The sequence below is a fragment of the Ursus arctos genome, unplaced genomic scaffold (assembly GCF_023065955.2).
Source record: "Ursus arctos isolate Adak ecotype North America unplaced genomic scaffold, UrsArc2.0 scaffold_20, whole genome shotgun sequence".
Lineage (NCBI taxonomy): Eukaryota > Metazoa > Chordata > Mammalia > Carnivora > Ursidae > Ursus > Ursus arctos.
In genome coordinates this window covers 54,882,839-54,906,396 of record NW_026622875.1, presented here as the reverse complement: position 1 = coordinate 54,906,396, position 23,558 = coordinate 54,882,839, and the positions used below count along the sequence as shown (strand labels likewise).

The window sequence follows — 23,558 nt, the reverse complement described above, 5'->3', positions numbered from 1 at the left end:
TTGGTCTCAGGATGGTAAATTCAAGCCCCACATTAGATGCAGAGATTACTTTAAAAAAATTAAATCTTTAAAAAAAATAAACACAACCCCAAATGCCAAAGAAGTTGTCTGGCAAAGTGACACTGTCTTACCCAAAGGTCTTCTGTTCTTACTCCAAAATCTCCATTTCACCAGTATAACGACTCATGTTTCAAATGTTTAATTATATAACTGAAAACAAATTCATTCACCTTATAAAATAATCAAAATGTTATGGAAAATCCAAAGTACCCTTTGACTACTAACCATATAAAAGAGCAAACCTTACCCTACCTACCTATCCATCATTCTGAGGTGGTATTGTTCTAATATTGAAGCCCAACAAGTAATTGTTGGGAAAATAAAGAAATTTGCTGATTACACATTATATCATTCATGTAAAAAAATTAAAATACATTCTAGACAATATTATTATTTTTTCATATGAATGAAGATGAAGTTCCTTAAAAACCAAATCCAAATACCTACAGAACAATCCTTTTATTTGCTCATTTATTCATACACAGACTATCTGGCAGGGCCCTCTTAAAAGTCAGTAGACAAGAAAATTTGCTGTCTTAATATATAATGTAATGAAAAACAGTGGGCTTTTAATTATTCTGCTTAGCAGTCATCTTTCCATTGCTGGGGTTTACTGAACAGCAAAGGGAGGGCAACAGAATAATTAACCTAACAGTAGGTTTGATGACAGTCTAAGAGGGCGAATCCAGTTTTCTTTTCTTTTTTTTTTTTAAGATCTTATTTATTTATTTGAGAGAGAGAGAGAGAGAACAATTGAGAGAGAGAGCAGGAGCAGTGGGGGGGAGTGCAGAGGAGCAGAGAAAGAGGGAGAAGCAGACTCCCTTCTGAGCAGGGAGCCTGACGTGGGGCTTGATCCCAGGACCCTGGGATTAAGACCTGAGCTGAAGGCAGATGCTTAAGCGACTGAGCCACCCAGGTGCCCCCCGAATCTAGTTTTCTGATGGCCAGGCATCTTGGGCCCTTCTATCAACACCATTTCTTGAAGTAAATGTTAAAATATCTATATCTTCCCTCTACTTCAGTAAAAAGCAAAATCAACATGTGGGCTAAGATGAGAGGTATTTAACATGTCACATCATTAGGCTGGGTTTTTCTAGTCTTGTCACCATGCTTCATGTATATGATGACCATTCTTCTGGAAATAAAGATTTGGGTGCATAACCTGACAAGTATATTTATACCAACGGGTACAATAGTACTCTCTATTAACAATGCATGGACTATCTGAAGGAGATCTAGGATGAATGGTCCCCAGAATAGCAGTCATCTTGTTTAATGGCTGACGGTTCCACTGGAAATTGACCAGGAGGTGCCCCGCTTTCCCAGAGCAAAAGGATGTAGTTCAGCAGTTCCTCTATGATCTTTAAGGAAGCGAGGTTCTTGACATCAGACAAGATAGAAGATTGGAGTGTACTAATCCTTCCTGCTGCCACAAGTTTTCCTTGCTCAAGTGACCTACCCTTTATTGGGCACCTACTCTGTGCCCTGTACTGAGCTAGAAGCTGCAGATGTAGAGGAAGACACAGCCTCTGCCCTCACGTTGTTTACAGAGCAAGGCAACGTGCTAAGGTACCATGCCTGTAGAAATTATTATGGATAACCATTTTATATGTAGGAAGTTTTTTGATTTACCAAGTAATTCCAATCCCCAAAACCCTGAATGTTAGGTAGTATTGCGATCTCTATTTTATAGGGAAAGAAACTAAGACCAGAGATGTAAAGTGATGTCTCCGTGAGGGATATTAAGTCCCAAAAGTTAAACTTAAACTCAGTTCTGCTGACTCCTTTCCAGAGTCATCCCTCTCAGCGGCATCTGCATCTCAACAAGGATCAACGTCTTCCATGAAAGCTGCAGGATTCAAACCAAGGACTTCGGGAGATATTTGGGATACTGGAGCACAAGGACCCTCCCCAGTTCCCTGCAAAGCCAGCACACTAGTAACCTGTGATAACACACCCCTGGAAAGAAGTCTTATTCTGAGAGGTATCACTGCAGCCCACTCCTTGGCTGCACAGAATGGCCTTCCTGCCAAGTCCAAAGCCAGTCTTCCTCTGGGGCCAGGGCTTCTGAATTGTTTTCTGCGGGCTCATTCCTACTTTTCATTAGATTAGGTGTAAACACTCTGAGTAAACAAAATAAAAATTCCCTAGCATTGGCAGTCCACTGCTAACAGCTACACCCTGGATGGTTTTCTTTTAGCTAATAATTCAATTGCCAAAAAAAGGGGGGGGGGCTGGCAGGGACTTGGCCCCAGCTGCAAATCAACTTCAGACCCCAGAGAAACTTGAAAGAACTACCAGTGCCCACAATGGCTCTTCAGTGCAGCCTGTGTTTATTCAAGACCAGCCCACAACCTCCACAGCCCCAAAGGCAGCCTACATGTAAATGCTACATTGTTCAGTGATTTTTTGGTTATGTGGCTTCAGGCTGGTGGCAGATGATTTGTGAGACTGCTTCAGATCCATTACATTTGAAATTCTACATTGGCTGGTATGTATTACTTTTGAGGATCAATCATTCATCCTTCTATTCATCAAAGCTTAATTAAATGTCTACTATGTGCTAGGTACTGTATTAGCTACTAGAGATAGGGAGATATGAAAGGACATAGCCATCGCCCTAAAAAGAAGATGCTAATAAGAGATCCATGCAATCCCCTGGCAAATTCCTTATTATATTGAGAGCATTACCATGACAACTGACATGCTCTCTTCTTGGGATCCTTTGATGAGTTAACAACAGATCAGGGTATATGATTAACTCATCAAACATAGGTTGAGAACCCACTATGAACCAGATACTTCTCAAGGCAGCAGAGATAACAACACAGAAAAGACACGGACTCAGTCCTCAAGGATATTCAGACTAGTGGGAGAGACAGATCTGCAGAACAACAGTCGCATTAAAGAGCCATAATGACTAAGAGACAACTGTTCAGGCTACAGAGGAAGCACAAAGGACAGAGTCATCAGTGGAGAGGCTGGACTAAGTTATGAAGAGGACTTCACAGAGGAGATGATGCTGGTATTGACTCAAGAAAGATGAGCAGGTGTTCATCCAGGTGGACTGTGGGAATGGAGTGTCTCCAGTACCATGGAAAGTACCTCACTCATTCTTTCACCAGACATTTAGTGATTACTGCTATGTGCCAGGCATGGAATACGGGCTGTAGTAGGGACTGGTGATACAGACGATGGTAAGACCCTGGAAACATCTCCAGAGAAAGGGACAGACCCATAAATATATAGTCACAATACATGACCTGAGCTGTACCATCACAGGGTGCTTGAGAGGTTACTTATGGTTTCTTTCTCACCTCTGGACACAGACTGTCAACGTTAGAGTTTGCCTTTCTAGGATTTAACCATAATTTAATAGGAAGAAATGCTTACAGGATGTATAAGAGGTAAGGGTGGAGATTTTGGAATCATATACAGTTGTGTTCAAATCCCACTTTTGCCAAGCTAGCTGCGTGACCTTGGGCAATTTGCATAACCTATATAGAAAAAAGCTCCATTATCTCATCTGCTACCTGACTATGGAGTTGTTGCAAAGTTTAGAGATAACATATGTATTAAAGTGCCTGGTTATCATAGATGATCAATAAAAGGCAATTACTTCTTAGCACACATTTAACATTGAGAAGTGAATTTCCAGTACCAAAGTGATATGTTAAGTTTATTTAGGACAATCATTATTCATTACTTCACTATTAAGAAAACTATGATCAATATTTGGCCTTCTGACTCTATGTGCCCAGGAGAAATCTGGACATAACAAGATACAAATGAGGCCAGGTAAGCTAATTAAATTTTAAAATCTTTAATGGTTATTCTAAGAGATCCTACTTAATGATCTACGTTTTAAACAGAAAAACAACTTGCCCTACAACCAAGATAACAAGTTGGACAATATAGACTAGTCTATGGATTATCTAGGGATTTGAGCATAGCCAGACAGCTCTTTGAATGCATGAACTCTGGTCTACGGCCATACCACCCTGAACGCGCTCGATCTCGTCTGAATGCGTGAACTCCGAAATATCATAACCAAAGCAAAATATTTTGAATATAAACAATCAGACTATCAGGGAGGGTCTAAACTCACTCCATTTCTCATATACAAATTTAATTACCATGGAATGTTTATGAGTGGTGTGTTTAAATGTGATGATGGGAAATTAGGGGAGGCGGGGGATCTAAAAAGGGGATGGATTTGGGGGTGGGGGAGGGTTGAGGAGACAAGGGATGGAGGAGAGAACAAAAGAAGGCGGCCACAGAAAATGGCAGAGTGACCAATGGGACAATTAAGAATAGGGAAGTCTTTTTTTTTTTTAAGATTTTATTTATTTGACAGAGAGAAACAGGCAGTGAGAGAGGGAACACAAGCAGGGGGAGCGGGAGAGGAAGAAGCAGGCTCCCAGCAGAGGAGCCCGATGTGGGGCTCGATCCCAGAACGCCAGGATCACGCCCTGAGCCGAAGGGAGACGCCCAACGACTGAGCTACCCAGGTGCCCCAAGAATAAGGAAGTCTAATACTGTTTTATGTTGTTTGCATTTATGCAAAAATATCCTTCCACTTTTCTAAATCCTTTGATAAAAGACTATTTCATAGGTAGAGCCTTAATTGAATAGTTTCAGTAAAAATAAAGAAAAAGGTACTCCAACATGAATTCCACATTTGAAAGGACACTAGGGTGAAAATAAAGGTGAGCCACTTTCTGTAGAACCAGAAATGGGGGCAGGAATTCAAAAACCCATGTCTCAGAAATGTTTAGAAACCTTTGGGTGGACTTCGGACTTTTCACAGAAACTTGTGACTTTGTTAAGTTAACATGTGTTAAGTAAAGACAAACGGAAGTTTATTACTTGCAGGTCCTGGAGTAGGTACTTGGCGTGCCTCAAGGGTCCAGGTGGAAAGATGACAGCAGTGCAGGCGAAGGGCGTCCTGGGTGTTACTTTTTCTCCCATATTTGCTATCTCTGTCTTTTCACTATACTTAACTGGGAGATTTCTCAACTTTATCTTCAAACCCATCTATGAAGTTTCCCATAAGTTTTCTTAAGAAATCTTTTTTTTTTTTTTTTTTTTTTTTTTTTTTTTTGTCTCTAAATAGTCCTTTGGCGGGGGCGTAAGGGCTGTTAAAAAGAAAATCTAGCCAAGTAAATGCATAAAGATCTAATTGGCTTTATTAAATGATTCATGAATGATTCATGAACTAGATGGGTAGCAATCCACCTAGTTGAGGAACTCTCAGGAGTTGTACAAAATGGAAGGTTTTCATAGGTTTTTATAGGAAGGAGGGTGGAGCGAGAAGTTATTAGCAAAAGAAAAGAAAGGATTGTGTCCTTACGGGAAAGGACAGCAGGTCTTATTAGGTGGATTACCTCATCTTCTTTTGGGGGGATGGAAAGAGCCCCAGTGACAGATTCCTCATAGATGCTGATCAGAAAATTCCTGACTGACCAATTAAGACTACATTTTGGGGGAGGTAGAAACTGCAATTAGGTATTAAGTGCAGGTTGGGTGATTTGACTTAAGTGGCGCCATTTTGGGCCTGTGATTTTCTTCTTAACAGAGTACAACACCCTCTTCTACATTTTTTAATGCAGTATCTCCGTGAGAGCAGTAAGGTCATTATGTTGAAGGTTTCTTTTCCCTGCATTGTCTCTGTCTTTCCTGTTCTGTTTTCCATTTCTCATTTCCTTAGTTAGGTCTCTATCTATCATCTTACAGGTTTTCCTCAGATACCTAGTGATCCTGCATTGTCCATTTTCAACAGATGAGGTCATCAAGGGATGTGTGCTGTGACAACACCTACATGTAAGGAGCCATCTAAGTCATGACACAACTCCATTTTCTGTTTAGATGGTTATGTAAGTTATATAACCTACATGGTATCTCCAGGCACACATACCCCAGGAATCCATAGATTATAGGTTTGTTTACCATAAGCAATCCTAGATAACCAGGTATATTCTTCTAAAAGCTTTCCAAGGATAAGACTCTCCCACTAGCAATACCATTAGTTTGTTTGCTAGGAGGTCTGTCATTAAATGTTTATAAAAATATTTCACTGGCTCGCCCTCTTTCTTTCCTGGTGTGTCTCCCAAGTAATGAAAATGAATGAATGAATGAATGAATGAATGAATGAATGAATTACAGACCTATTGCTTAGCCAATTACTTCACTGCATTTACAGTGTGCTGGGATATCTCATTTAGTCACAGTGAGAACTATAAGGTGTTGGCACTATTATCCCCATTTAACAAACAAGGATGTGATACCCAGCCTTATATTGTTTCCCCAAGGTCATGACATCTGGTAAAATCAGGAGGCCCTCACAGGGCTAACCTCAAGTTCTCCTCCCCATTGTGATCCCAAGGATAAAGTCCCCTAGCCAAACAATCCTCCTTATCACGGGGACCAGGCACAGTCTCTGCTTTTCTCTGAGTAGCAGGCTCCAGTTCTCCACCAGCCTGAGGAAATTATTCGACAGGACAGTCACATCCTCCCAGAGGAACCAGAGGTCACCTGGCCTTCTTGTTCCTTCAAACCCTATGTCCCTTAGCCCCTACTTGTTCACTCTGTTCCTAAGTGCCAACCCCTACGTGGCCCTGCATGGCATGCAGTGTCCTCCCCTATGCTGTGAGTACAGGTGACTGTTAAACTGCTGTCAATCTCATCTGTCTAGTGTTGGATGTCATGTGTTCAGCCTTCCTCATAACCAGAGGGAAAAAAATTAGAAAATCAGACAATGAATTCAGGAGACCCAGCATGTTAAAAGTAGAAAATCCAAAAGAAGAGATTTGACAGGGGGAGGAAACATCAAATAAATAATACAAGTTGGAGGTGGAGATAAGATCGACATTTAACAGTGTCCTGTTGCTGCTTGCAACAAGGAGTGAATAAGCCACAGTGATGTAATGCACTGTATAGGAAATACAGACAATATTGTGCCATAATTATGGAATACGATCAAGTACAAAGGCAATCATATTACAATACATAAATGTATCAAAGTAACATTTTGTACACCTTAAATTTATACAATGTTATAGGTCAAATATATTCAATAATAAATAAATAGATAATCCAAGCAAATTTCTCAGGTCTATAGGATATCACAGCTTGTTTGAAATTATGGATTATATGGGCATCATAATGTATTCAGGAATGCTAGAAACATCCAGAGGTTTCTTAATTTAGTGTAAATATTATTTTTATCACCAAAATTTATATTTATATAATGACCAGGAAAAAATAAAACATTTTATTATAGCCTTTAAATAATGTCAAGTGTTTCTCCTTTGACAGAATGAGAATCTAAAAAATTTATCTTGATTTCATGTATACAGTTGATGCAAAAAATTGGACCACTATTGGAGTAGACAGATTTTCTGTTTAAAGTATCTGATAACATTGTATGAAGCTGGCATCATTTCACCATTGATGAAATCAATGTATATGCACAAGAAAACCTGAAATAAAATGAAAAAATTAATTTAAAAGAAAAATCATTTGAATCGAAAAGCGATGTTTCGTGGAATAATTGTAAATGGACATTGTACATATTAAAATGTTGTTTTCGAGCTTTTGGAACGACTGCCAATGCTCTTTTAGCAGATTCATGTGTTCTGATTTTCATGTTGTCAGAGATATCCCTCAGGTCCATGATGGGTGGTAAATGCTGATGAATATTTTGGGCAACTTACATGTTTATTATTAACTATCTTGAGAAATGGAAATACAGTACTTGATTTTCATGAAATATGCATTTCTTTTCTTTTTTTTAAAGATTTTATTTATTTATTTGACAGAGAGAGACAGCACAAGCAGGCAGAGCAGTAGGCCGAGGGAGGGGGAAAAGTAGGCTCCCTGCTGAGCAGAGAGCCCAACACGGGCTGGATCCCAGGACCCTGGGATCATGACCTGAGCTGAAGGCAGACGCTCAACCAACTGAGCCACCCAGGTGCTTCTCCTTTCTTAATTCATTGCTACCAAAAGAGTTTCTTGCAAAGTAGTTATCGAAAATAAATAACCAAACAGTTGTAGATTTACAATAAATGATCATTCTAAACAGTAAGAGTATTCAAACTACACACTAAATGCTCCAGGTCCAACCTAGCCTATAATGCCGCGCTTATAGGGACATTTTTCACATAAACCTAACCTGTAATATCCCGCTTTTCCTACTGACCTGCTTACTGATGGCCTCATGCATCTTTCAGGCCACTGAAAAACTGCCTAATAAACTAAGTGGCTGGCAGGAGCTTTGAATACTTTTCCACAATGACCACAGACCATAAGGAGTGAGCTTTCCCTAGCTACTTGGGACTGAGCACATTTGATTATATAATTGATTGGTCTGCATACTGTCCTTGAAAGGGAGAAGTTGGTTACAATGGCATCAGAAAAAGATCAGGGAGGGGCGCCTGGGTAGCGCAGTCGTTAAAGCGTCTGCCTTCGGCTCAGGGCGTGATCCTGGCGATCCAGGATCGAGTCCCACATCGGGCTCCTCCGCTGGGAGCCTGCTTCTTCCTCTCCCACTCCCCCTGCTGTGTTCCCTCTCTCGCTGGCTGTCTCTCTGTCACATAAATAAATAAAATCTTTAAAAAAAAAAAAAAAAAAAAAAAAAGAAAAAGATCAGGGAAAATGAGATGGGTCACTGTTTAGCTTCCATGTTTAATCATTTTTCAAGTGAGAACTATACATGCATCTTACACTATTAGATGAGAACATTCACAAACTAGAAATAAGAGATTGAGGATTACCATTCTGGCTTATGTTAATTCTATTATTAATATTTCCTCAGAAAATGAAAAATCGGGGTCAAATATGAAATTGGGTGGGATACTGGGACAACAGGAGGTATGAACCAGGATGTTTGGTCATTTAGTATTTCCTGTTTGCCAGAGCAAAAACCAGAAGAGTTTGGAAAATATTAGTGGCTTGTCTTCAAAATAATCAGGTGTTGATACCTGTTCTTCCGGGAATATTGTCATTACTAGAACAAATCAATACAGGCTTTGGTGCCTGTAGGTAGTGATTAACTGAGTAAATGGTTTATTTTTAATTCCATCAGCAAATACAATCATAGGTGGAAACTCATAAGGCTTACAGTATTGAAAGCATTTCATAGCAATAGGGAACTCTGGAGCAACCAGGCTTCATGCAGTACAAGCTGCCTTGCCACTTTGGCCTCATGTCACAAAAGACATAATACTTTAAGTGTGTGTGGTGGGTAGGGATGCCGTATGAAGCTTGGGCAGACCAGATAGTAGAATGGCAATGCAAACCCCTCGAGTTTGAGTTGAATCAACTTCTCTCCATTTGACAGGCAGTTCGTATCCTGCTGTTGGGCCTGGTGGAGGTTGACTACTTGACCCCAGGTACCATGAGAGTATGAGACCTTAGCTCGTCTTATGAACGGGCTATTTTGAATTGTATAGCAGAATTCCACTCTTAAATGGAAATGATTATGTACATCAGTAGGTCTGAAAGGAACATGTAAATTAATGAGCAGGGGGCTGATTCCCACAGCACTTGGTTGTATTGCTTTGCTTCCTCTACCGAACCCACACCTAGGGACTTAACAGAGGAGGAAAAACCTTGCACCTTCTTTACACTTGCATGTCCACAACATGGCACTAGCCATCCCCACTGTGGTACAGCACTAAAAAAAAAACAGTAGTGGGTGCCTTGGTGGCTCAGTGATTAAGCGTCTGACTTCAGCTCAGGTCATGATCTCAGGGTCCTGGGATCGAGCCCCACATCAGCTCCCCACTCAACAGGGAGTCTGCTTGTCCCTCTGTGCACCCCCACCCTGCTGTTGTGCACTCTTGCTCTCTTTCTCTCCAATAAATACATAAAATATTTTTAAAAATAGTAGTGACACAAAAGGACAAACATTATATGATTCCATTCACATGGGGTACCTAGAACAATCAAATTTGGAGAGACTGAAAGTAGAACAGTAGTTACCAGTTCTGGTAGGCTGAGGAAATGGGATTTATTGTTTAACAAGTACAAAGCTTCAGTTAGGGATGCTGAAAAACTTCTAGAGATGATGGTGGTGATGGTTGCACAACAGCGTGAACGTACTTAATGTCACGGATTACCTGTACAATGACTAAAGTGGTAGATTTCGTGTTAAGTATATTTTTACCACAATGGGGGAAAAAAGTAGCAAAAGAAAATTCTCCCAATGGGTAGAACTGTGGTTAACATGACTAATGGCCTTACTCATGAATCTGTACTGATCTATAGATAATGCCTAAAATAGTTGGTCGGAGACCTGAAAAATTCAAGCCTGGAAGTCTGATAACAAGGATATCAGCATGGACCTCTTGGAATTAGAAGACTGTGAATACATATATAGCCTATGCTCCCCAGAGGCATTGAGTGGAGAGGATGCCCTTAATAATCAGGTGGACACCTTGGAGAATTGGACTCATTCTCTAGTTGTCAGATGCCTCTTTCTACAGCCACATCTGTGCTTCTATAATGGAACCATATATGTAGAGATGATGGTAGCAGAGATAGGGGCCATGCAGGAGTGGAATAGTACAAACATCTCTTCTTAGATTTGATCTGATTACCACCACTGCTGAGTGTCTGACGTGCCAACAGCAGAAGCCGCCATGAGTCGCTATACAGCCTAATTCCCGAGCTGGCCCGTCCTGTTGGCTACATGAGGAAAAGTTGTTTGTATTGGATCCTTTTTCCGCAGTCACAGGTATTTGTTCTCATCAGAATAGATCCTTAATCTAGATATGATGTTGCCTTCTTTGCCTGCTTTGCTTCTACTAGCATGACTACCATGAACTCCTAGAATGCCTCATCCTTTGCCATGGAATCATGCATTATATCATCTAGAACCAAGAAACTGATTTTGCAGCAAAGGCAGTAGGGCAGTGTAGTCATGTCCATGAGTTTTACTATGTGCCTCATTACCCAGAAGCAGGTGAGGTCACTAGGTGGTGACAACACCTTGAGAGATTAGGGCATTTACCCAGGATACAGATGTGTCTTAAACCATCAGCCAATACACAGTGTCATTTCTCTTATAGACAGAAAAGGAGTAAAAGTGGGAATGACCTCCTTTCCATTACACGTAATAACCCACCTACCAAAGTTGTGCATACCATCCCGTCAACCTTTAGACTGGTGAACCGAGAGGTTTGAGTGGGCAAAGGAGACATACTTTCACCAGTAAACACACAGGCATGTGCTAATAACTTGGAAGCAAAGATTGCCCTCCAACAGACAGGGGCGGTCACTGTACTGGTTGGTGATTGGTCCTGATTACCAAGGGAGAATTGGGTTGTTGCTACATAATAAAGCATGAATATGTCCGGATCCCCGAGAACTCCCATGTCCAATGATGACAGTCAGTGAGAAACCATGGCAAACTAACAAAGATAAATCCTTAGTATGAAAGAAAGTTTGGGTCCCTCCCACCAGTTAAAAAAAAAAAAAAAAGTCATGCAGGCCAAGATGCTCAGAGAATGGAAGGAGGGAACATTGCCATGGTTATCAAATAAGGCCTCATGACCAGTTATGGAAATGGGTCTCTAGCATCCGTATTTTATAATTATTTACTTCTCTCCTTTTCCTTTTATTTTTCTTTAAGATTTTATTTATTTATTTGATAGAGAGACAGCCAGCGAGAGAGGGAACACAAGCAGGGGGAGTGGGAGAGGAAGAAGCAGGCTCCCAGCGGAAAAGCCTGATGTGGGGCTCGACCCCGCAATGCTGGGATCACGCCCTGAGCCGAAGGCAGACGCTTAACGACTGCACCACCCAGGCGCCCCTCTCCTTTCCCTTTTATGTGAACAGCACTTACGTGAAAATAACCACTGACAGTGATTAATACTACAGTTTAGCTCCAAGTGAGAATACGATTCAATGGACATACAGAAACCGATAGGACTTTGTGTTTCCCGTTTTGTTTTGAATTCTCTTCATCCAAGTGAAAGAAAAGAATAGATGGACTGTGTGGTTGTTTTCAACTGTCTCTCCAGCTCCATCTTCTGCCCTTCTCTGCCCAACTCTGCACCATGAGAGGATGACCTGTGAGGACCCTGGTGTCTGTGCTCCTCCGCCCTGCAGCTACCAGATGGGTCCGCCCATAGGAGGCATAACGCGAAATCTGAAGGGTTGAAGGCGAGACATGTTGGGGTATTTCTTCCCCACTCCCTTCGTACCAGATAAGTGGCAGCGATCTTGTTACTCTATGTATGGCTAACATTCCCTTCAGGCAACCTCTTTCATGGCCATGGCTCTTGCTGAGTTTTGGCAACACCTCAACGTCCCCTCCTACCTTCAGACCTCAGAGCTGTGATGGCTTCCTACTATTGACAGTCCCAAAACTTCCACCATATCTTATTGGTTCTCTCAACCCTGCCCACAGCTCTGTATGTGGTCCTTCTATTGAACTTTTTTCTATTAAACCTGTTCATTCTTTGGGGCAAATTTTGAAATATTTGCTATTAAGGTATAAACAACATTCCAGAGAACGCACAGAATTTAAGTGTGCAGTTCAGTGCGGTTTAACGAATGTATACACTCATGTGACCACCATCCTCATCAAGATATAGACCATTCCCATTAGGTCAGAAGGACCTTTGTGTTCCCGCCCTGTCAGAGGCAACCACAGTATTTACTGTCACCACAGATTAGTTTTGCTCTTGAGCTTCATATGAATGGAGTCATGAAGTATAAACTCTTGTGTTTAAGCCTTCTTTCACTCACAACCACATTATTGAGTGTATCAGTATTTCATCCTTTTGATCGCTGAATGGCATTCCATTGTGTGAATATGACACAGTTTGTCATGAACAGAAAATTCATCTGTTGATGATGTTTGGGTTGCTTCCAATTTTAACTATTGTCTCTAAAGCTGCTATGAAATTTGTATACAAATCTTTTTGTGGATATGAGTTTTATTTCTTTTGGATATACATCTAGAGGTGGAATTCTTTGTCATAGGAGAGGTGTATATTTAACTGTACAGGAAAGCGCCAGTTTTCTAAATCAGCTGTACCAAAACTTTAGAGCATGCCATCTCCCCATTTTAGGACAGGTCAAGACAGATCTGAAAAAGGACAACTTTAAAACATCATTAGGATTACACAGTAATAGTCAATTGACTATTCTAAACACATTGGGCGCAGCTCCTGAAGGAGTTAGTCAGTAGCTCCTGCAGGTGCCTCCTGACCCCTCCCCTCCATTCTCAGCAACAATCGGGCTTTAAAAAGTCCCCTCCAACTCAGACATGTGAAGTCTCACTCCTTAGGTTACCAGCTAGCTGTTAGAAGAGAAGTAGCTAAGTAAATTGATTTACACTTACATGTGAATGACTGTCTGGCCTCACTGCATTTAATGCCCCAGAGCATTTTTATTTTAAAAGCACAGTTGTGTGTGTGTGTGTGTGTGTGTGTGTGTGTGTGTATGTGTGTGTGTGTGTTTAAAGGGAGAGGGTGGGGTAGGGGCAGAGAGAGAGAGGGAGAGAATCTTAAGCAGGCTCCATGCTCAGCACAGAGCCCAAGGCAGGGCTCAATCCCACAACCCTGAGATCATGACCTGAACTGAAATCATAAGTCAGACACTTAATGGATTGAGTCACCCAGGTGCCCCTAAAAGCAAAGTTTTATTTCACAAAGGAATTAATCGCTAATAATAGCCTTGTCCTTGACACTTGGAACAAGGAGAGGAGATATCTTTTCGGAACACTTCAAAAATTATATGAGCTGAAAACTGACCCCTGGAGTAAATCAGATGTGGGTTCAAATTCCATTTTTTACCTTAAAAAAGAAAGTAGGTAGTCTTTCAATGTCTGTGTCTACTTTTCATTGTCTTGGGGACAGGCATCTGTTCCTTTTAGCACCAATCACTTGTTCATCTTTCTTAAGTATCTGTCTTATTTAAGTTTGAGCATTGTTTGGACAGATCAGAGCCTCCCACAGGGGCACTCACTACATATCTGCTGACCAGTACTTGAAGGTGGAAGGGACTCGTAAACTGTACAGTGTCACGGGTGCTCCAGTTACAATACTGATCTCTATTGCGCCATGCGCGAAGAATGCAAATCCTCCTTCCCTTACTGAACGATGCTAATGCTATGAACAGGACAGGGGGTGAGCTGGAAAAAGGAACTAATCCAGAGCAGGGGCTCCTGCAGCAGAATTCGGGGCGGGGGGACACTTTAGAACGTGGATTCCCAGCCCAGACCAACAGAATCCGAATTTCAGGCCCTCTCCAGGTCAAGGAAGCCCTGATTTGGGAGGTGTGAAAATAGTGACAACCACGCCAGCGCCGTCGGTACTGAGAAATGCCAGGGCGTACCTTGAAAAGTCGTGAAGGAAGCGTCCCGAAGATGCTCCTTTGTGAGGGACTTCCAAGCTACGCTTTGAGGAGGAGTCTCGCTGTTCCGTGCATTTCACTCCTTAGAGTGAGGTTGGCAAGTTAGATTCTAATTTTTCATAAACATGTTCCTTCTCTGTGGGAGGACGCCAACTGCAAGAGGCAGAGGGCAGAATTAGGCATTTGGTTTTGAACGGTCCTCCCGGAGGGCCTGGCCTCTCAGACTGCGTCACCCTTTCGCCAGGGTCCCCCGGGCAGGCGGGGGTTCCCTGCAGCCGGCTCTGCACTCTCCCCGCCTCCCCGCGCCCTCACCCTCCGCCCCGGCGGTGCCCCGGGAGCTCGGGAGCTTGGAGGCCTCCAGGTGCCCGGCGCGAAGGCGAAGCCGGGTCCAGCCACCTCCCCGGCGCCTTGGACGAGACCCCCGGGAGCTCGGGGGCCACAGCGCGGCGCCTCCCGGCGCCCGGCCTCCCCGAGCCGTGCGCGCTCCTCCCTCCGGCTCGCGGGGCGCGGGGCGCGAAGCCCGCGGAGCAGAGCGCAGTGCGCACAGCCTAGTGGCGCAAGAGGGGCAGTGGCCGCGCGGCCGCGCCCGCCGCCGCAGCCCGCCCTGCAGCCCGCCGCGCGTGGACTCCCGGACCATGGCTGCGGAGGGACGCGGTCCCCGCGCCCAGCTCTGGGCGGTGGCGCTGCTCCTGCTCGGTCTGCCGCGCCTCTCCGTGCGGGCGGACGGTGAGTGTGCGCGGGGTGCCGGGGGTTGGCGCGTGGGGTCCGGGTGGGGAAAGCGACGCTCGCTGGGGTGTTCCCTCCGGCAAGCCTGGCGGGGAATGATGCGAGTGGCGCCGGGGCGACCCTGCGTCCCTCGCCTGACTCACCGAGTCTCCGCTAGCCCCAGCGCCCCCCACCCCAACCTCAGCCTGTGAAACCTTCCTCCAAGCCCCGCAAAAAGCTTGTGCGATGGTACGGTCGCTAGCTTTCCGAAGATCTTTATGAGAGGTCTGTACCGTGAAGTCACGTCTAGGGTGCCCTAGAACCTACTCTTTTGAAGAGAGAGAACTTTTCACGTGTATTAAATGTACTCCTGGCGGCAAGGCGGAGAAGAGTTCCTCGGTAGTTTGGCTTGGTCCAAGAATATTGAAAGATGAGTGGGAATCATCTAGGTAAACGGGAGAGGAGAGTGTCTTGTGCGGAAGGAAATAGCATGTGCAAAGGCCCTGTGAGTGGCAAGGAAAACGGGATAAATGATAGAGTGGCTGGAGCTGAGAGTGCAAGGTGAGGAAGTCGTTTGATACGAGGGCTGGAGAAGTAGGTAAGGAAGAGATTATTGCAGGTTATAAGAATCGACCTGCTTTTTGTTTGTTTTTTTTTTTTTTGTTTGTTTCTTGAACCTCAATTAGGCTTTGAGTACTTCTCTTAAATTGGCAGGATCAGAGCCATGTATTGCCTAAGTTTCAAAAAGCGAATTGAGCTGTATTTTGATTTTGGAACAAAACTCCGTTGACTTGGTAGAGGAGGATCTGAAAGAAAAGAAGCCAGCAGTTCTCACATCCCTGAGCAGTTTCTAGAAAATCCAAGCTTGGGACAAATTAAATTGATGAAGGAGAAAAACCCTTGCCTGATTTGGGATGCTATGTCTATTTTTAAATGTCATTGATTTTTAGTAAGCAATATCAGGCGAAATGAGAAGACTTCACAAAAAGAAGCATGGTGGTTAGGGAAAGCGGGAAAGTAAGAAAAAACTTCCAGATATTATCTTAGAATTTTTGGTACTTTTTGTCCCAAGTGCCAGCTTGAAAAACTCTTTGCTCCTAATTAAGGATGAATGTCTTATTTCTTCATATCCCCAGAGTGTTAGAGAAGAAAACAGTTTTAACTTCGAGGGCTCCTCATGATAACTGTTCATTTGTTTAAATTGAGATGTAATTCACATAAAATTTACCATTTAAAAATTTACGATTCAGTAGTTTTTAGTATATTCATTATGTTGTTCAGCCATCATCATGACCTAACTCCTGAAAATGCCTATCCCCTGAAATGAAATCCCATACCTATTAGCAGTCAGTCCGCTGTTCATTTTTTACTGTAGTATTTTTTGTCTGACATTGAGTCATGAAAATTAAGCTGATTTTAAAGTATGCAAGTAGAATAAATTGGAGCTAGTATTAACTTTTGAACAATGTATACTATTGTACCAACTTAATTCCTTTTAAAGAAATATCTCTGCAATCCATGAGGCTTTAGATTTTCACCCTATTGTTACTGCTTAAATGGAATGCCAGATGGAGATGAATCAGTATTTTGCACCTACCTGGCTTGATATGGGTCATGGAAAAGTGGAGGCAGAAATATCACTGGAGAAGGAGCGAGTAACAGCAGCATGAGAGCGTGTTTTCTTGTTGCCCCTTGCCAGAAATGCCTCTGTTTCTCCCTTCTCCTTTCTTTCCTTCTCCCCCATTCCCCAATTATGGGTACACTTGCTTTCAAGAAATTCCATTTGCTGAATTCCAACTTTTATAATAGAGCCATTGAAGAATTAGAACCTATATTATAAACGGATTCTTTTCTTTACCAAATATATGTTTAACTACTACCACTTTCCACATTTGGTTATTTGTGTTCTACAGTAACGAAAGGAAGAAGAAGAAATGTTCAGCTAAACTGCGATGTGTTATAGACATTTGAAGAGAGACTTGGAGTTCTGAAAAACTCTATGGACCTATTAAAAATCAGTCAATGAGGGGCCCCTGGGTGGCACAGTCGTTAAGCGTCTGCCTTCGGCTCAGGGAGTGATCCCGGCATTCTGGGATCAAGCCCCGCCTCAGGCTTCTCCTCTAGGAGCCTGCTTCTTCCTTTCCCACTCCCCCTGCTTGTGTTCCCTCTCTCGCTGGCTGTCTCTCTCTCTATGTCAAATAAATAAATAAAATATTTTTTTAAAAAATCAGTCAATGAGATAAATTCAGATGAAGACCATTTAGTTTACATTTGACTAATAAGATATGCATCTCATACATGAAAGAGATCTGTATTTTTTCTTCTTTTCTACTGTATTTTTAAAATGCTTTTGAAACTGAAAATTTTTCACATTAACTGAACGCAAATTAACTGCATCACAGGAAAAGATGCATGAATTCAACAGATGATTTACTGAGCATCTTCTGTAAGCTAGGTACAGGCCTCACTGTTGGGGATAGAATGGTGAGGAGAAATTGGTCCTTGCTATCAGGTAGCTCAAAATCCAATGGGTTAGAGAGTCAACAGACAAATCATTACACGAATGGAACGTGAAGTTGCAATTTTGATAGGTGATGAAATTAAAGGACAGAGGTGGTATGAGAGCAAAGCATACACTAGGAAGTTTGGATTTGGTGTGGGAGGATCTGAGGGGGAAGAATGAGTCTCTGGGTAAAGAAAAAAAAAAAAACAACTGTGAGCAGGGAAAATGGGCCATGTGATAAGAGACAGAAGGGCTGGAGCCAAGAGTCCAAAGTTGAAATGGTTTGAAATGATGCTAGGGAAATTGGAGTGGGTGCAATGAGGTGGGTCCTCATAGACAAAAGTTTTGTTTTAATCCAAAAAAGGGAAGGAAGCCACTGGATGATTTCCAGTAGTAGAGTGACTGATAAGATTTGCATTTTGAAAAGATCACCCTGATTGTGATGTAGGGAGAATGGATGGCACCAGGGCAAGACTAGACATAGAGAGACCGTATAGGATGCCATTTTAGTTGTGCAGGTGAGAGAGAGTGGAGGTATGGAGGTGGAGGGGTGAATGAATAGGGTCTGGACTGTAGAGAAAAACGTGAATCATCTGTGTAAGTATAGTCGTTGAAACCATGTGTGTGGATAGAATCCTAGGGAAAGGTTTCACAGTGAGAAGAGATGACCTACAACTGAGCCTGGAGTGAAGATTTAGGGTTATGGACTCTGTTCATGAGATATATTGGCCTATAATTTTCATTTCTTATAATATTCTTGTCAGGTATTGACATCAGGATTGTGACGATTTTTTTAAAGATTTATTTATTTATTTTATATAGAGAGAGGGTTGTGGGGAGAGAGTCTCAAGCAGACTCTTGCTGAGTGCAGAGTCCAACATGGGGCTTGATCTCACAACCCTGAGATCATGACCTGAGCCAAAACCAAGAGTCAGATGCTTAACCGACAGAGCCACCCAGGTGCCCCTAGGATTATAATGATTTCTAAAAATAACTTGGGAAGTTGTTTCCTTTCTGTTCTCTGAAAAGATTGCTGCAAGGTGAGGTGTTCTTTTGTTTTGTTTTGTTTAGTGTTTGGTAGTGAGGTCGTATGTGTTTGAAGTTAGGGGAAGATTTTAAATGATGAATTTATTCTTTTTTAAGATTTTATTTATTTATTTATTTGAGAGAGAGTAGGAAGGAGAGCACAAGTAGGGGTGGAGGGGCAGAGGGAGAAGGAAAAGCAGGCTCTTCACTGAGCAGGGAACCTGACTTGGCACTCGATCCCAGAGTCCTGGGATCGTGATCTGAGCTGAAGGCAGACACCCAACCAACTGAGCCACCCAGGGGCCCCTAAATTATGAATTTAATTTCTTTTTTTTTTAAAGATTTTATTTATTTATTCGACAGAGATAGAGACAGCCAGCGAGAGAGGGAACACAAGCAGGGGGAGTGGGAGAGGAAGAAGCAGGCTCATAGCGGAGGAGCCTGATGTGGGGCTCGATCCCAGAACGCCGGGATCACACCCTGAGCCGAAGGCAGACGCTTAACCGCTGTGCCACCCAGACGCCCCATGAATTTAATTTCTTTTTTTTTTTTTAAAGATTTTTTATTTATTTATTAGACAGAGAGAGACAGCCAGCGAGAGAGGGAACACAAGCAGGGGGAGGGGGAGAGGAAGAAGCAGGCCCATAGCGGAAGAGCCCGATGTGGGGCTCGATCCCGTAACGCCGGGATCACGCCCTGAGCCGAAGGCAGACGCTTAACCGCTGTGCCACCCAGGCGCCCCTGAATTTAATTTCTTTAGTAGATAAAGAGGTATTCAGATTTTCTTACTCATTTTGGGTCAGTTTTGTTAAGTTTGTTTTTTAATGAAATTGATACATTTCATGTAAATTGTCAAATGTACTGGCATATGTTATATAATAATCTTGTTATCTTTTCAGTGTCCATGGGATCTGTAGTGATGTCCCCTTTCATTCTTGATATTGGTAATTTGTTATTTTCTCCCTTTTTGTCTTGATCAATTTTGCTTGGGATTTATCAACTTTATCATTCTTTAGAAAGAAGCAGCTTTTGGCTTTATTTTCTTTATCGTATGTTTTCTTTTCATTTCATTGATTTCTGTTCTATCTTTGTTATTTCCTTCTTTCTACTTCTTTAGAAACTTTAATTTTATGTTCTTCTGTGTTTTTAAGATAGAAAATTAGATCATTGGTTATCAACCATTCTTCTTTTGTAATATGAGCATTTGAGGCTATAAATGTTCCTTAAATACTACTTTAGTTTCTCTACCAGTTTTTGTCACTTACATAAAAATGTTTTATTTCAATTGTGGTTTCTTCTTTGAAGCATGGTTCATTTAGAAGTATATTTTGTAACGTCCATGCACAAGGGGATTTTCCTAGTTATTACTTTGCTATTGAGAAGCAGTATAGCAGAGTGGTTAGGATCACTGATATAGAGTCAGACTACCTGGTTTTGTATCCCAGCTGTGTGATCTTGGACAAATCATTAATACTAAATCTTAACTATAAGATAGGGATGATGGGGTGCCTGGGTGGCTCAGTAAGTTAAACATCTGCCTTCAGCTCAGGTCATGATCACAAGATTCAGGAATCGAGTTTGATGTTGGGCTCCCTGCTCAGTGGAGAGCCTCCTTCTCCCTCTCCCTGTGCCACTCCCCCTGCACGCTTTCTCTCTGTCTCTCTGTCAGATAAATAAATAAATAAATAAAATATTTTTTTTAAAAAGATAGGGATAATAATAACACCTACATTATAGGTTGTTTTAAGGATTAATTTAATGAATATTTGTAAAGCAATTTGAATAACACCTGGCCCGTAGTAAATATTATATAAGTGTTTGATAAACAAAAGAGATTTTAGGTTGTTTGTATTGTGGTTTAAAAATACGCTTTGTATGGTTTGAGTGTTGAAATGTTTTTCAGTTTGTCTTATAGTTCAGTATTTGATCAGTTTTACAAATGTCCTGTGTGTGTCTAAAATGAATGTGTATTTTGTAGTTTGCAGTATTGTGCATTGGTCCTTACATCAAGTGTGTGAATTTTGTTGCTTAAACCTTCTATATTCTTTCCAATTTTTTCCTGTTTTATCAATTACTGAGGAGGACAGTGCTTAAAATTATTAAAAGCACTGTGGATTTTTCCAATTCTCTCTGTAGTTTTGTTAATATTGCCTTCTTCCAATCTAGAGTTGTTATATATTTGTTTAAAATTATTTTCTATTACTCATGAAATAACTATCATCATAACAGAACCTTTCCTCTCTAGTGATGCCTTTTTAAATAACAGCTTTATTGAAATATGATTCATATGCTGTACAATTTGCCCATTTGAAGTGTGTGATTCACTGGTCTTTAGTATACTCACAGAGTTATGAATCACTACACACAATTTTAGAACATTTTTTTGCCCCAAAATAAACCCTATACCCATTAGCATTTACTCCTTGTTTCTCCTCAACCCCCCAAGTCCTCGGCAACTACTTTCTGTCTCTGTGAATTTGCCTGTTTTGGACATTTCATGTAAATGGAATCATACAATATGTGGGCTTTTGTGCCTGGCTTCTTTCAGTTGGCATGATGTTTTTATCCATTTGCAGCATGTATCAGCATTTCATTTCATTTCACTGCCAAATAACATTCCATTGTATGGATATTCATATCGTACTTTGTTGATCCATTCATCAGTTGGTGGTCATTGGATGGATTCTACTTTTTGGCTATTATAAACCCAATTTTATAATTATGAACTTAATTTGTTATTTATTACACATAATGTTGCTATGAACATTCATACAGAAGTTTCTATATAAACATGTGTTTTCAGTTCCTTCGGCTATTCACCTAAGAGCGTAATTGCTGGGTCATATGGTCACTCTATGAGAAACAGCTATTAACTGAGAAACTGCTAGACTATTTTCCAAAGCAGCTACATTCTTTTACATTTCCACCAACAGTGTTTGAAGGTTCCATTTTTTCCATAGCCTCACCATCACTTATGTCAAAATATGTCTTTTTGATGATAGCCATCCTAGTGGATATGAAGTAATATCTCATTGTGGTTTTGATTTGCATTTTTCTGTTGGCTAATAATGTTGAGCATCTTTTCATGTGCTGATTGGCATCTCTTTAAAGATATCTATTCAGGGGCGCCTGGGTGGCTCAGTTGGTTGGGCATCTGCCTTTGGCTCAGGTCATGATCCCTGGGTCCTGGGATTGAGCTGCGTGTGGGGCTCCCTGCTTGGCAGGGAATCTGCTTCTCCCTCTCCCTCTGCCCCCTGCTGCTTGTGCACTCTCTCTCTCAAATTAATGAATAAAATCTTTAAAAAAAAGATGTCTATTCAGATCCTTTACCTATTTTTTAAATACCATTTTAGCCCCTTTTATGTATACAATTCTGTGGCGTTAAGTATATTCACATTGTCGTGCAACCATCACCACCGTTCATCTCTAGAACTTTTTCATCTTTGCCAGCTGAAACTCTGTCCCCATTAAGCATTAGTTCTCTTTCCTCCCCACCCCAGCCCCTGGTAACCCCCCTTCTATTTTCTGTCTCTGTAATTTGACTGACTTATTTCAGTCTTTAAGATTTATGTCTTTAAGATTTAACCATGTTGTAGCATGTGTCAAACTTTTCTTCTTTTTAAGGCTGATTAATATTCTATCGTATGTATAAACCACATTATGTTTATCCATTCGTCTGTTGATGGACACTTCTGTTGCTTCCACCTATGGTTGTTGTGAATAATACTGCTATGAATTTGTACAAATATCATTCACGTCCCTGCTTTTACTTCTAAGGGCATATACCCAGAAATAGAATCGCCGGATCACATGGTAATTCCATGTTTAGTTTTTTGAGGAATCACCATACGGTTTTCCCCAGCAGCTGCACTATTTTATAATCCCACCGGCAATGCATAAGGATTCCAGTTTTTCTCTACATTTCTGCCAACACTTGTTATTTTCTGTTGTTTCTTTTTTTATTAATAACCATCCTAATGGGTACGAAGTGGTATTTAATTGTAGTTCTGATTTGCAGTTCCCTCATGGTTAGTGCTGCTAAGCATCTTTTCACGTTCCATTGGCCATTTGTAAAACTTCTTTGGAGAAACATCTTTTCAAGTCCTCTGCCCATTTTCAGTCAGGTTATTTGGTTTCTTTAGTTGTTGTTGAGTTGTTGGAGTTCTTTACCCATTATATGTACAAGTTTCTTAATAGATGTATATTTGCAGAAATTTTCTTTCATTCTGTGGGTCGTCTTTTCACTTTACTGATTTTGTCCTCTAAAGCAAAAAGTTTTTAATTTTGATGAAGCTCAATTTATGTATTTTCTCTTTGCTTCTGCTTTTGGTGTTCTATCTAAGAAACCACTGCATTATCCAAGATGACAAAGATTTCCCATGTTTCCTCTAGGTATTACAGTTTAAGCTCTTCCATTTAGGTCTTTGATTCACTTTGAATTAATTATCGTGTAGGGGCTGAGGCAGGAGTCCAGCTTCACGCTTTTGCATGTGCCCGTACAGTTGTCCCAGCACCATTTCTTGAAAAGACTCTTCTTTTCCCATTGGATGGTTTTGACACCCTTGTTGAAAATCAATTGGCTGTAAATGTGAAGGTTTATTTCTGGAATCTTATTCTTTCCTCCATGTCTCTTTATTATCTTATTATTTTCTATCCTTTTTGTCTCTTTACTACATTTTGGATGATTTCTTCTGATTTCTGTTTCAAGGATGAGTTCTTTGTTCAATTGTGTCTTATATGCAGCCAAAAACATCCATTGCATTTTTAATTTATCATTGTATCTTTAATTTCTAGAAGTCCTGTCTGGTTCTTTTTCAAATCAGCTAAGCCAGTTTATAGTTTTCTCTTCTTTGCAGGTATTTTCGGACTTGTCTCTTATTCCTTTAAATGTAGTAAT

The 23,558-nt window shown here is 41.3% G+C and overlaps 1 protein-coding gene across 1 annotated transcript in view; it reads left to right on the top strand.

Annotated features, from left to right (window-relative positions):
• The first annotated feature begins 3,456 nt into the window (after positions 1-3,456).
• Positions 3,457-23,558, top strand: part of SUSD5 (sushi domain containing 5) — a 68,332-nt gene continuing 48,230 nt past the window's right edge. Inside the window, exons 1-2 of the mRNA XM_026496606.3 lie at positions 3,457-3,467; positions 14,672-15,153. Of these exons, the coding sequence (XP_026352391.2) occupies positions 3,457-3,467; positions 14,672-15,153 (493 nt within the window). The remainder of the gene's footprint in view (positions 3,468-14,671; positions 15,154-23,558) is intronic.